General features: G+C 36.9%; 1 protein-coding gene and 1 pseudogene across 1 annotated transcript; both read right to left on the bottom strand.

Annotated features, from left to right (window-relative positions):
- Positions 1-839: 839 nt before the first annotated feature.
- On the bottom strand, positions 840-2,825 carry LOC120273307 (receptor-like protein EIX1). Its single transcript, XM_039279929.1, has one exon. It carries the CDS (start codon positions 2,823-2,825, stop codon positions 840-842), a length of 1,986 nt encoding a protein of 661 aa, XP_039135863.1.
- A 3,388-nt stretch (positions 2,826-6,213) lies between these two features.
- On the bottom strand, positions 6,214-8,432 carry LOC120273694 (annotated as a pseudogene).
- Between the last annotated feature and the right edge of the window lie 6,951 nt (positions 8,433-15,383).

Genomic DNA, 15,383 nt, shown 5'->3' with positions numbered 1-15,383 from the left:
ACTTGGTTCAGGAGCTATAGCCCCGGTGCTCCAAGAAACGAGCCATCATCGCCTGTCTAGCACGCAAGCGTAGTATATTTCTTTTGATCGCTGCTTTTCTGTGAAGTCGTTTGGTTGAGGCGTTTGTTGGGAGATTTGAATGAAGCACAATCTGGCTCCACTTTCATCTGGTGTGATAATCGGTCTGCACTTTGTATCGCCAAAAACCCTGTCCACCATGGGCGTACAAAGCACATTGACACCCGCTTTCACTTCATCCGGGATCTTATAAGAGATGAAGCAATTGATGTTAAACACTGCAGGACTGAAAAGAACCTTGCCGATTCGTTTACCAAACCATTGCCAAGATGCAAGTTTGAAGCACTGAGACTTGAGCTGGGAATTAGAGACTTCTCTGATCAAGGGGAGGATGTTGAGGATGTTTGATCAGACACTTCACTGAAGCCACTGAGGCTTGCTCCCCAGGTTTCCTTCACTCACTCCCAGTCTCCAGCTCACTCTCCACCACAGCCGAAGAGATTTCAATTCAGCACTGAATTGGGAATCACATCAAGCTAAATTTATCTTATTGTTGTATTTACTTTCACTGTATGTTTGTATTCTTATGTTTCAATTGTTCTGGTGGTATGAACTATGCTGCTTCACTGGCATGCATATCAGTTGTTTGTTTAAATGCTTGAATGAATTAATGAAACGGTAGTAAGGAATTTCAGAGCATCTGATTTATCTCCTTCCTCTTTACATTTCTTCCTTCATTCCATTGTTACATTAAGAACTCATTTCGAGTGTGAAATCTGAGTGTTTTGTGAGAGTTCATTCACATTCTTTTTCACCCGATGCTAACATGATGTCCACAGACTTGGCATAGAAAATGATGCTCCAGCACTGACAGCAACATATGTGTTGAATGATGTCCAGAGACTGGCCTTAGAAAATGATGTCCACAGACTGTAGTCACTGTACTCAGAAAATGATGCTCCTTCATTGTCAATAACATTCACCATGTTACTGAAGTTGCCGTAAGATTTCGGTATAGTTCCTGTGAAACTATTATAGGAAAGATCCAAGAAATGAAGCAGAGTGAGATTAGATAATAAAGGTAAATCACCTGAGAAATCATTTGATCCCAAGTTGAGTATCATGAGTGAAATCATGTCTTGGTTCACCCAAGTTGGTATTTTACCGCTGAACTTGTTGTGACCAAGATCAATAGTGATCAGAGAAGTACAGTTCTTTAGAAAAGATGGAAACTCTCCATGCAAACTATTATTGTTTAAGTCCAACACTTGAAGTGATTGAAGAGAACCTAAAGAAATTGGAAGATCACCTTCGAGCATGTTGTTAGCCAGGTTCAGGTATCCCAGTGCTTGTGAATTGTTCCAGCAATCTGGGATCTCTCCTGTCAAATGATTATTATTCGACAGGTCTAGAATGTGAAGGTTTGGGAAGTTACAAAGAGAATTTGGAATGCCACCGTGCAGGTTGTTTGAAGAGAAAGAGAGGAGCAAGAGTTGAGATGAATTCATCACTTCACCAATGTCAGAAGGAATGGTTCCTGAGAGTGCGTTGCTGGTTAAGTCCAGAATTGCAACATTAGGAGGAAAATTAGGCACAGAACCCTCAAAGAGATTGAAGCCCAGGTAAAGAATAACACTCCGCAGTTGAGGTTGAAAGTTCAAGTGAGAAGGCAAGCTTCCACTGATCTTATTGTAAGTGAGATCCAAGAGAGTCATGTTGTATGTGATGTTCCAGAACCAGTCAGGCATGGAGTCCTCGATCCAAGCACTAGACATCATCAGTGTTGAAAGGTTCACCTGGTTTTCCAGCCATGCAGGAAACTTGGGCCCCACTTTGCAGGAGCTCAAGTCTATGATGTCAGCTTTAAACCTGGGAAGCCAATTAGAGCTTATATTAAGAACTAAGTCACTTAGGTATAAATTCTTGAGACTGGTAAGATTAGCAAAGTGAGCTTCAGTGATGACTGAAAAGTTGAAGTTGTTGCTTCCGAGAGCCAAAATTTCTAGTTCTGATAGCTGTCCCAAACTCTCAGGAATAACACCATTCAACTGATTTTGTTCAAGGTTCAAAGATTGCAGTGATGACAGTCTCCCAATGGAGATAGGGATTGTGCCATTCAAATTATTGAATGAAAGATCCATGAATTGCAGCCTTGAAAGTCTTCCAAGAGACTCAGGGATGGAGCCAGAGAAGTAATTCAGCGAAAGAACAAGCTTAGTGATGTTTCTGAGATCACCCAACCAGTCCGGCAAATGACCTGTCATGTAGCTACCATAGAATGATAACACACTCAAACTGTTCTTGATGCATCCAGAAAATGCATTTTCAAAATCCACCAAGCTCTGACCAGAGAATGTATAACCACCAAAATTAAGTTGCTGGATTTTGCAGAGGTTCCCAAGCTCTCTTGGAATGTCACCAGACATGTACTGGTTCCACTGCAAGTCTAGAAACTCAAGCGTTGTTGCATTGCCAATGGAGGAAGGGATGGTGCCATTGAAGCCACACCAGTCCATTTTCAAAACAACCAGGTTGGGTATTCTGAAAAGCCAGTCTGGAATACTAGTGTTATGCAATAAGTTCTTTCCAATGTCCATGATAGTTAAGGATGTGAAGTTGAGATTTGGGATAGACTGAGGAAGACTGTCTATGGAGCACTGCCTTAGATAAACTTCTTCGAGGTGGGGAAGATTGTTGATAGATTGCATGATGTTTGTTACTCTAGTTAGTCCCACACCATTCATGGTTACATATTTCAAAGAAGAAAGATGAGATAGCCATGTGGCATCATCAACTACTGGCGTCATAATTATCATTGGCATTGAGATCAAGAAACATTAGCTTTGAGAGGTTGCCGAGCTCATGGGGTATAACTCCTTTGAAACCATGAGACACCAAGGTTGAGATAAACCAAGTGTTTTAACGAGTCAATGAAATTGGGAATTGGTTTGCTATTGAAGCAGTTATTGCTTAGATCAAGGTACTGGAGATGAGTGAGATTGAGTAGGGATTCAGTGAGGTTGCCCTGCAGAGACCAGCCAGAGAGATCAAGGTGAACGACATGGCCGGTGTTGTTTCTGGTGCAGTGCACACCTGCCCATTTGCAGCAGTTTTTGCTACTCTCATTCCATGGTGAGAAACTGTTGTGTTGGTCTATGAGGCTTGCTTTAAAGATGAGAAGAGCATTGTGTTCAGACCTTATGCAACCATTGACTAAATTTGCTGCCATGAATGAGCATGAGAGCTAGAATGAATAGTAATGATTTATCAGCCATTTGATCCAATTCCTGATTAGTGAATAATCCTTGTTTTTGTTTGTTCGATAGATATAGAGGCTCTTTCTTTCTTTCTTTCACGTGGTAAACCAGCTGAGGCAGTGCACAACCATGTCACTATCTGATAGGTTTTTTTCATGTGGAAAACACGCTAAGAAACACAACATAAACTACAACAATTAAAATTCAAAACCGGCTTCAGAAGCCTCATAAAAAATCCACGCCGGCCAAGCTATATATCTGGGAGATCATTTAGGTTGCAGGGGAATGGTTCCTACTTTAGCACGTGGAAATTGGTTAAGCCAGAATCGGATCTCCTTGATAGTGCCTTGAATTTTCCAAATGACAATTGGGTTATCCTCTTGGATTATATCCACCAATCACCAATGCTTTGATTACAATCAGTGAAGGTATATATTAACTGGCTTCAATCCACACTTCGAGCACTGCTCCGAAAGCAATCACCATCGCAATAGCTTCAGCATGTAAGGAAGAGACAGCACTTGCACCACAAGATCCTGCAATTATAATATATATCTAAAATCAACAAGGATATGTTTCAGTTGAAGACCAGCATGAATCTGACATAATGGATATGTTTCCTGGGAATTGTCTTGTGATAGAGTACCACTCCCTGATATTGTTTTGCTGATCTTGGAATCTAGCCATGGCAAACTGAATAGCATTGAGAGGCAGTTTCTAGGCCAATTTTGGGTAATCAAATTGAAGCTGAGTTTCATCTTGCCCTCCAGATAAACCATGCATGCACAAGTGGCAATAATAGCCTTGATCTTGGGATCATTAGCCTGAGTATTAAATCTCTGACAGATTGAGAATCATATATTTAGACGTAAGGTCAACTTTGAAGCATGATATATGAGATAATAAGAGAGAATCATTCTAAATCAATGCTGTATATATTTAAGGATTGAGGTTAGGCATGAGATTGATCACTTTTCAGTCATCTTCGTGATGGCCTAATTAGTTTGTTCATCAGAATTAAAATGAGTGGTAGTTTCTAATCCAAACTTGTAGATAAGATTACATTGCACAACCATGTCCGAGATTGTAATGTGTTTCTGATGTTATCACTATCCTGAGAATATTCAATTGAAATGAAGAACAATAATAATCAAATGACATTCAATTGACTTTTAAACATTTAAGTCAATGTTATGTTTAATTAATTATGGATTAGACTAGAGATTGATTACCTTTCAGTCACCTAGCTTCATGATCGTTCATCAGAAAATGAGTGGTAATTTTTAATCCAAGCTTGTAGATTGGAATATATTGCACAAACCTATATGCTAATTAGAGGTTATAATCAAATGGTAATGTTATCCTTATCCTGAGGATATACACCTGAAATGAAGAATAAATATTAATAATTAAATGGCATTCAATTGACTTGTAAACATATATGGTCAAACAAAAATACTCAATTAATAGCAATTGTGGCTCTTCTAAACCTCAACCTCATCTCCACCAAATTCGTCTACAACTTGGATATGACTATTGCATCTATTGCATATGTTGGAATTGCATTGGTCCAAGCTAGTTTCTTGGTTTGGCTTGACTTATATTACTTTGACAACCAAACCCAAATTAAAAAAATCTTTTTCCTTCCAAAAATAGTCTCATATTAGATAATAAATAAAAATTTCACACACTTACATATTATTTTTTGTCACTAACTATTTGGATGAGTTTTTTGGACCCATTAAGAGTAAAAAATCTTAATGTTCTTCACTGAACAGAAATGATTCAATCACCAATCGAATATTTGGATGAGTTTATTTTTGTCACAACCTTGAAGAATAAAAAATTACAGAATTTAAGCAATCAAACACCCATCAATGTGAATCTTCACTGAATAGAAATGATTCAATTACCAATCGATACCGGGACAATGATCATTTAGATTTCCGAAAGCTAAATACAGTCATAAATCTCTAGTAGAATTGCAGAAAATCAGAGACAATGTTGCAGCAACTATAACAGTAAATGTAAATCAATACAATCTTTGCAAGGAGAATTCAAATTGGTAATCATGAAAAGGAGGAAGTCATCTAGGAGTGGTTCAAACCCATGGCATCCTAATTCAGAATTCTCTGATTCCGATATTAATCCAATTTATGCTATTTGAAGTCCAGGCTTCAGGTTCCCTCTTACTCCCATCAGACCATGGTTTAATCCTGTTTTGAAGATGCAACACAATCTCAAATGCTTAACTTTCTATCCATGCATGACCAATGACCGCTAACATTACCCTAGCACAAGTGCGAAGAGTACTGTAATTTGTGATGACCAATACTATCTGTAAGCATGTATTCACAGAAACACCGGCATGTTACTTATTTGGCTTTTTGATTTAAATCTATGCTGGGTAGGCATGGAGAAGTTGCTTCTTATTCTATTGTTGCATGTATTATCCTGCATGAATGCCATGGGCCAGTCTGAAGTTTGCTTTTGAATTGAGTAATTTTCCCCGTTAATGTGTACTACGCTTCTGGAAATATATTTTGAATTGATATCAATTAAACTGATGGTTAACTGCGCATATGAATGCAGTTTTTTTTTTTTAGATTTTTTCCGCTTTACAAGGTTACCCCATTCTCTTCCTACTCACAAGGGCTTGAATATTGTCTGTGTGTTTTTTTTAAATAGATAAATCATATTTATTAAAAGAACAAACAACAAGGTACAAGAGTATAGAACATAAGAAAAGCAAAGAATAAAACTAGATCCATTAGACTTTGAACTGAAATATATAAGGGTGCACTACAAAACTACATGTATGTGATTTTTCTACACTTTTATTAAAAAAAAAACATAAAACAGGCAAAAGGATCCAATAAAAACCAAAACATAAAACATAAAATGACTACTAAGCTTCAAATCAAATCTAGCATGCACACTATTCATATATTAAACTATGCAATATGTTCTTCAATAAAGGTACAATCTCGTTAAGCATACTAATTCTGAAATAACAATATGTTCTTCAATAAAGATACATTGCATACTAATTCCTTAAGAAGCCAACACAACAACATTAATTATTAGCAGCAAGCAGAGCTCCCATCAACCTTAATTTCATCTTCACCAAATTCCTCCTGAGCTTTGATATGGCCACAGCAACCATCACATAAACCTTGTCAAATAAATAATCCACAAATCTAAAATAAGCATACCTCCACATCTTGTTGAACAGAATTATGCCGAACACTGTCCAGAAACCAACAACAAAACCTGATACCAAACCAATATATATCCAAAGCATTCCATCATTTCCACCTTCATCTTCTTCATCTTCATTTTGGCTTGTACTATTACTTGTGCAGTTCTTTTGCAATGGAGATCCACAAAGATTGAGATTACCAACATAAATAGATGGGTCATCGAATGTTGTCAAATGGTCAATAAATGGAATTTCTCCTGACAGATTATTGCAAGACAAGTTCAAGTAACCAAGTGAATCCAATGTAGACAGGCTTGTTGGAATAGGTCCAGTAAGGCCATTTCTTGAGAGATCAAGAGACTCCAGTGAACGCATAAGACCAATATCTGCTGGAATTTGACCAGTCAGATGATTACCTGATAAATCCAAGCTTTGCAAGGCAAGCAAGTCAGGTATTTCTTCAGGGATTTGGCCTGACAAATGGTTGGCGGAGAGATCCATGAGTCTTAAAAATGATAGCAAATTGCCGAACTGGAAATTTGCCCCTTTTGTTTGCACAGACATGTTCAAAAAAATGCGAAAACCCATTGATAAAAAAATGATGCTCCACCATCCTGACTACCATTTACCATGTTGCTGAAGTTCCCGTAAGATTTCGGTATAATTCCTGTGAAACTATTATGGGAAAGATCCAAGAAATGAAGCAGAGTGAGATTAGATAATAAAGGTAAATCACCTGAGAAATCATTTGATCCCAAGTTGAGTATCATGAGTGAAATCATGACTTGGTTCACCCAAGTTGGGATTTTGCCAGTGAACTTGTTGTGGCCAAGATCAATAGTGATTAGAGAAGTGCAGTTTTTTAGAAAAGATGGAAACTCTCCATGCAAATTATTGTTATTTAAGTCCAACACTCGAAGTGATTGCAGAGAACCTATAGAACCTGGAAGACCACCTTCGAGCATGTTATTAGCCAGGTTCAGGTGTCCCAGTGTTTTGGAATTGTTCCAGCAATCTGGGATCCCTCCGGTCAAATGATTCTTCGACAAGTCCAGAATGGCAAGGCTTATGAAGTTACAAAGAAAATTTGGAATACCACCTTCCAGGTTGTTTGAAGAGAAAGAGAGGAGAACGAGTTGAGATGAATTCATCATGTCTCCAAGGTCAGAAGGAATGGTTCCTGATAGTGAGTTGTTGGTTAAGTCCAGTACTGCAAGATTAGGAGGAAAATTTGGCACAGAACCCTCAAAGAGATTGAAGCCTAGCAAAAGAGCAACTCTCTGTAGTTGAGGTTGAAAGTTCAAGTGAGTAGGCAAAAATCCAGTGATCTCATTGTAAGCGAGATCCAAGAAAGTCATGGTGTATGTGATGTTCCAGAACCAGTCAGGCATGGAGTCCTCGATCCAAGCACTAGACATCATCAGTGTTGAAAGGTTCACCTGATTTTCCAGCCATGCAGGAAACTTAGGCCCTACTTTGCAGGACCTCAAGTCTATGCTGTTGGCTTTAAACCTTGGAAGCCAATCAGAGCTTATATTAAGAACTAAGTAAGCTTCCCGCAGGTTTAAATCTTTGAGACTGGTTAGATTAGCAAAGTGAGCTTCAGTGATGACTGAGAAGTTGAAGTTGTTGTCACTGAGATCCAAAGTTTCTAGCTCCGAGAACTGTCCCAAACTCTGAGGAATAATACCAGTCAACTGGTTAGATGCGAGGTTCAAATTTTGCAGTGATGAGAGTCTTCCAATGGAGACAGGGATGGTGCCACTCAAATCATTGTCTGAAAGATCCACGGATTTCAGCCTTGAAAGTCTTCCAAGGGATTCAGGTATAGAGCCAGAGAAGTGATTCTCTGAAAGGTCAAGCTCAGTGAGGTTTCCGAGATCACCCAGCCAATCTGGCAAAATACCCGTCATCCAGCCACCTTTGAATGATAACACACTCAAACTGTTCTTGATGCATCCAGAGAATGCATGTTCAAAATCCACCAAGCTCTGACCAGAGAAAGTATAACCACCAAAATAAAGTTGCTGGATTTTGCAGAGGTTCCCAAAGTTCTCTTGGAATGTCACCAGACATGTCCATGTTCTGATTCAAGTCTAGAAACTCGAGCTTTGTTGCATTGCCAACAGAGGAAGGGATGGTGCCAGTGAAGCCACAGACATCCAAATACAGAAGAACCAGGTTGGGTATTCTGAAAAGCCAGTCTGGAATACTAATGTTATCCAAGTTGTTCGCTCCAATGTCCATGATAGTTAAGGATGTGAAGTTGAGGTCTGGGAAAGACTGAGGAAGACTTTTCCATGGAACACTGCCTTAGATAAACTTCTTCAAGGTGTGGAAGATTGTTGAGAGATTGCATGATGTTTGTCACTCCAGTGAGTGTCACGCTTTGCATGTTTAAGTATCTCAAAGAAGAGAGATGAGATAGCCATGCAGCATCATCAATTATGGTGTCATAATTATAATTGCCATAATAATAATAGTCATACAAATAATAGTCATTGAGATCAAGAAACTTTAGCCTGGAGAGGTTGCCGAGCTCATGAGGTATAACTCCGGTGAAACATGAGATACGAAGATTGAGATAAACCAAGTGCTTTAATGAGCCAATGAACTTGGGAATTGGATTGTTCTTGAAGCAGTTGAAGCTGAGATCAAGGTAATGGAGATGAGTGAGGTTGAGTAGGGATTCAGTGAGGTTGCCTTGCAGTAACTGGCTGGAGAGATCAAGGCGAACGACGTGGCCAGAGTTGTTGCTGTTGCAGTGAACACCTGCCCATTTGCAGCAGTCTTTGCTACTCTCGTTCCAGGATGAGAGACTGTCATGTTGGTCTATGAGGTTTGCTTTGAAGTTAAGAAGAGCATTGTGTTCAGACTTTAGGCAACCACTGACTTGGCTGCCATGAATGAGCATGAGAGCTAGAATGAGTAATACTGATTTATCAGCCATTTGATCCAATTATTGATTAATGAATAATCCCTGTTTTGTTTGTTCCATATATATAGAGATTCTTCCTTTCTAATTTCATGTTGTAAACAGCTGAGGCAGTGCACAACCATGTCACTAGCTGATAGCCTTACAACCAATTGATAATCACCTATTTGGATGGTCAACTTTGAAGCATGATATACATATATGAGATAATAAGAGAGAAACATTCTAAGTCAATGCTATGTTTAAGGATTGAGGTTAGGCATGAGATTGATCACTCTTCAGTCATCTTCATAATGGCCCAAGTTTGTTCATCAGAAAATGAGTGGTAGTTTTTAATCCTAACTTGTAGATGAGAATACATTGCACAACCATGCCCAAGATTGTAATGTATTAGTGATGCTATCACTATCCTGAGAATATACAACTGAAATGAAGAATAATAATAAGAATAATCGAATGACATTCAATTGACTTTTAAAGATTCAAGCCAATGTTAAGGATTGAGATTAGACATGAGATTGATTACTTTTCAGTCATCTTCATGGTGGTTCATTTAGAAAATGAGTGGTAATTTTTAATCCAAGCTTGTAGGTGGGAATACATTGCACAACCATGTTAGACGTTATAATCAACTGGTAATGTTATCCTTATCCTGAGGATATACAACTGAAATGAAGAATAAATATTAATAATTAGATGGCATTCAATTGACTTTTAAACATTCAAGTCAATGTTGTGTTTAAAGATTGAGATTGTCCATGAGATTGATTACTCTTTAGTCATCTTCATGGTGGCTTATCAGAAAAAGAGTGGTAATTTTTAATCCAAGCTTGTAGATAAGACTATATTGCACCACCATTTTAGAGATTTTAATGAATTGGTAATGTTAATCTTTATCTTGAGCATATATTAATGAAATGAAGAATACATACTAACTAGTGAATTCCAAACATTCAAGTCAAATGTTTGAAGTCACAACACAGGATTTCTTTCATCTCTCTTTCCCTCAATCCAAAGATATATAGATACAAAGTTCATATGAAGATTTATCAAAAAAAAAAAAAAGTTTATATGAAGGTTTATTATGTACATATATAGTCAAACATAAATACTCAATTTATAGCAATTGTGGCTGATGCAAGAATCACGTAAAATTATTAAAATTAATTAACTCTACCATAAAAAGATAAGATGTAAAAAAACGTGACAAGATTTTTTAGAAGTAACCATCAAAAGGATCATCAATCCATGGTTGTTTTGTCAATTTTAAGCCTCAAATTTTTAAATCGTGTCCATGAAGGAAGCTCCCACCAAAACACCAACACCAGTAGTATCAGCGAGTTTTGGAATCTCAGGCGGAGCTCAGGAGAAGGTATCTCCATCTAGTTTAATGAAATCAGAAGAGGAGTCTTTAAGTTTGGCTAGGATTTGGGGATTATGGAGAGGAAAAATATCAGAATTACGAATGGCTGAGGAAGCAACCTTAGCCCAGGATTGTGAAGCTTGAGGAGGAGGTGGAGGAGCTTGTCCCCCACTTGCCATGGGGGACAAAGAAATGAGAAATACACTGGATTACTTACAAGATAGCTACCACATGATGTATATCCCCTCTTCAACAGTCGAGCTAAATCTATTTCAGCCCAAATTCTGACAAACTTTACCCTGAAAATATTTGTAGTGAACTCATCAACCTTTAGAAGTTTTCAAAAATTAGAGCCAATAATTTCAAACATCTCTACATTCCGATATTCAACATGAAGATAGTGAAGTAGGATCCAGATGGCTGAAGTATGAAATTTTTTAAATGTGTTGGAAATTCTCTGTCTAGGGGACAAGTTGGAGGATTGTGCTAGCCCTAGTCCAAGGCCCCTGCCATAAGATGGCTTGAATATCGACAGTTTAAGCGGAAGCTAAACTAGGTCCACTAGCAGGGCTCTCTCCAAAAACTTGCCGAACAGCAAGGTCTGCATTGTTTTCTGTGTTCATAAAGGTAACTCCATATTAGTTCACACACTCTCACACAAAGGATTTCATTTTCTCCATAGTCTCCTTTAAGATAGGAGGGGTTTCTGAAAGTTTCTCTGTTTCTGGTTGGCCCAGGATCTTTTGGTATAAGGGTTGCTGTCATTTTAAGCTCTCTCAAACTATCCTAGACTAGGTACTAAAGCCCCACCCCCAACCGCCATGGCAAGTGAGGGACAAGGAATGAAAAGGGAAGCTGGTTAGAAGTTTAGCGGTTGCAACTGATCAACAGGTGTTGAAGTTCAGAGGTTGTTGTTGGAACTTGTTTGTTTGTTGTACGGCCTAACCCATAAGCTAAATATTCCGTTTTGCAGAGAGAGAGATAAAAAAAAAAGAGAAGAGAATGGAGTTTGTGGACCATGAACACTAGTTGCTAGTGGAGCAAGAATTCATGCTGCAAGATCACAATCTCAAATGCGGCCATCCTCTCCCAGTTTATAGATATATAGATATGCATGTTAAATAATGTTAAATCAATTAAATAGCTTTCCCAAAATTACATCTTGAGTGACGGGGCATCCACGTCACAACCACATCTCACACCATCTGACGTGGATGCCACATCATTCGGGACGGGATTTCAGGAAAGCTTTTTGTTTGACATAGCATTTCTCACATATGTCTAACCACTTCTCAGGATAAATAGATAGAACTGAAATAACTTAATAAAAGAAGATACATATATAGGCATATAGTTTAACAACAAAATATTAGTAATTGAAGATGATAACAAAACTAACATTAAATGAAATCATGATAAAGAAAGATGCAATGGCACATGATACACGCCTGGCTTTAGTTGGGGAATGAAATTCGCTGTAATATCAATGTATAATAGAGTGAATCAAGACGGTAAAGATGACCATTGATGTGCAGGATGTAGAGTGACACAGAAGCGAGCAGCCTACGCAAATGTGACATAGAGTGCAATTGAAGTTGCAGTTTGGTTACCTTTTGATATCATCATAAAAACTAAATAACTTCTAGATGTTTATAAAACTAATACAAAATCAAACTTATAATAGTATATAAAATTATAAGCACATGGTACTCACTGTGGTGCTGCAAGAAAAGATCTTGTAGAATGGATTTCTCCAGAGTACTTGCATAGAATAGTGTCTTCTAGTTCTGATAATCGACAAGCATGGCGTACAATTGCTTTCTGGAACAGGAACACCGAAAGCCTTGGCTTTGTAGCTGAACAATTAAATGAACTGCATGAAGTGAAAAAACAAAGCTTTCTTGAATAAGGATTCCTCTAAAAGGCATTTCTTCAAACAGTTAATCTACATCTTTAAAAGGCATTTCTTCAAACAGTTAACCTGCATCTTCTTACGCCTCCTGCGATTCCTTATCCGGGGTTTGTTGAACATTAATACGCCACAAACTAAACTGCAAATCCCAGCACCAACCAAATGCTGATCCAAAACATATTCCACCATTCCTTTCAACTTGCTCGTCATCAGTTTTAATTAGCAATGAACATGAGGAGCTGAAGTTGCCGACTAGGCTCAGATACTGCTCAGCTGAGGTCAAGATTAGACAAGTGCTTGAAGGAACTGAGGAATTCAGGGATGGGGATTGAGATGAAGGTGGTGGAGATGATTGAGGATGAGCACGGATGGAGTGAGGTTGCCTTGCATAGATTGGCCGGAGTGATTAAGGCCGGTATCGCCGGTGTTTGTGTTGTTGTTGCACTGCACACACCCGTAATATATATATATATATATATATATATATATATTATTATTATCAAGGTTGTCAGACCCGGACATTGACCTGATCATTCACAGTAATCAGGGATCAATAGGTTTGACCAGATTAAACCGGGGTTGAACCAAGATTAATAAAAAAAATTAAAAAATATATTATAATAATTAATAATAATAAAAATAATATAACTTATAATTTAATAATTAAAAAAATACAATTAATTAAATATGATAATTAAACCTTTATTTACATATATCTTTTCTTTGATTTACAATTAATCTTAATATTTAAAATTTTAATTTTATATACTGATTTTTTAAAAATATAAAATATTTTAAAAACACCCTAATAATTCTAATCACATCACATTGTCTCACCCCTAGGATACTTTCGGGACTTACAAAATAAATAAATAAATATATAAATAATCACGTGCACACATTCACATACACACTCTCTCTCTCTCTTCGGCCAGATCCGCACTTTCTCTCATACGGGCGTTCTTTCTCTCTCTCTCCAGCCATATCCTCACTTTCTCAGTTTTTTTTTATTTTTGTCCCTCTCACAGCCTCTCCCTCACCTCGTCTCACCACCAGCTTCTCCCTCGTCTCCTCCGCTCTTTCACTTCTTTTGCACCACCGAAATTTTTTTTTAAAAAAAATATTTTCTTTTAGCCTGGGAGATCTGGCCGGGCCGACCGGTTTTTAGGCTAACCGGCCAAATCACCCGTTTTTACTTGAGTTAATTCAACACCGAGTCAAAGAGGTAGCCGGACCGATCTCATGGCCGGTTTCTGATTTTTTTTTGGCCAAACTGGTATGACCAGATTGGATTTGACAACATAGATTTTGCCTGGGGATTTGCAATTTGAGCGTTATTCCCGCTCCAAACTTTTTCCCCATGAATTTTTGAGAGAATTTAGTCATTGTGCACCATATCTCATCATGCATGACGTTTCATAAGGCAATGGAATACCTAATATGTAATTTAAAAAAAAAACAGATAAACCTCCAAAAATATACCAACATTCTTAGTCTATTAACACTAAGACAAACACGGAAGGTTGAATCCCATCTCAAGGTGAGAGCTCCTCTTTAATTGTGACCTGTCCGTTCATCCCAAAAAAAAAAAATTCAAAATATTAAAAAAAAAAAGTATAAATATAAAGTAGCATGCAAAACAAAATTGTATGCGTTGCACAAAACCACTGAGATGGTTAAGTGGCCTTACAAAGAAAATTGACAAAATAAAAAGTTTAACGGGGTTTTAGAAAATAAAATAAACTTATTTATTTATTGCTCTCTCAATGTGTCTCAAAGGTTTTCGATAAAATATACAATCGGTAAAGAACATCCGCCATATTAAAAGCTGTGCATAAAAATCGAGTCATCAATCCCTAAATTTAAATCTCTTTAAATGTTCAGTTTATGAACCACATGCAATTTTTTTATAAAAAAATTCATATAATTAATTGGTACAATAAAAAATGAGTTATATTTTATAACTGATAAAAAAATAAATCCATTTTTTGCGATCTGCTGCCCCAACTTTCTTCTTTTAATTTCTTCATTGTTTCGTTGTTTCTCTGTATATATTTTAGTTTTTATTTTATTTAATTATTTTCACTTCTGGCATATTAAATTTAATTTTAGGGTCTCTTTAGTAGAAGATCCTTTTTCCAGGGTTGTTTTTGAGAATTTTTGTCCGGATCATTTCTGGTGATTTAATTTCTTACTTGCTTTATTTCGTTGGTTTGTTTTTTTGACTTTTATTGTAATAAATTGTACTACCTTTTTTTATAATGTGATTTATCTATTTTTTTAAAAAAATTCTGACGGATAAAAAAATGATAGTTTTAATATTTTTTTTCTAGTTTGTAACTTAACTTTTTAATTTGTTGTGTTATGTTTATCATTTATGTTTGTCGGTCTAGTTTTATTATTATTTTTTTTACCAAAATTTTATTGTTGTTGTTTTTTTTATAAATAAATTATGATTTATTCATTATATATATATATATATCTGAATTTGTACCAATATTTGTACGCATACAGAAACATGAAGTAAAATTAATTTAAAATCATATAAATGATGTCACTGATTAGCAAATGTGATATAATGGCTTGACAAAAATGAAAATTTCATCCATTTCCAATGTTTGTCACATTCATTTTATCATATTCTGCATTAACCTGCCAATTGGACCCTTTCTCTAACCTCCTCCACTGAATCAAGA

The sequence above is a fragment of the Dioscorea cayenensis genome, chromosome 12 (assembly GCF_009730915.1).
Source record: "Dioscorea cayenensis subsp. rotundata cultivar TDr96_F1 chromosome 12, TDr96_F1_v2_PseudoChromosome.rev07_lg8_w22 25.fasta, whole genome shotgun sequence".
NCBI classification, from domain to species: Eukaryota; Viridiplantae; Streptophyta; class Magnoliopsida; order Dioscoreales; family Dioscoreaceae; genus Dioscorea; species Dioscorea cayenensis.
The sequence above is the reverse complement of the archived record's forward strand: the minus strand, read 5'-3'. Positions and strand labels throughout refer to the sequence as shown.

Coding starts and splice junctions, on each gene's coding strand:
- LOC120273307 (XM_039279929.1), bottom strand. CDS start 2,825: ATGACGCCAGTAGTTGATGATGCCACATGGCTATCTCATCTTTCTTCT.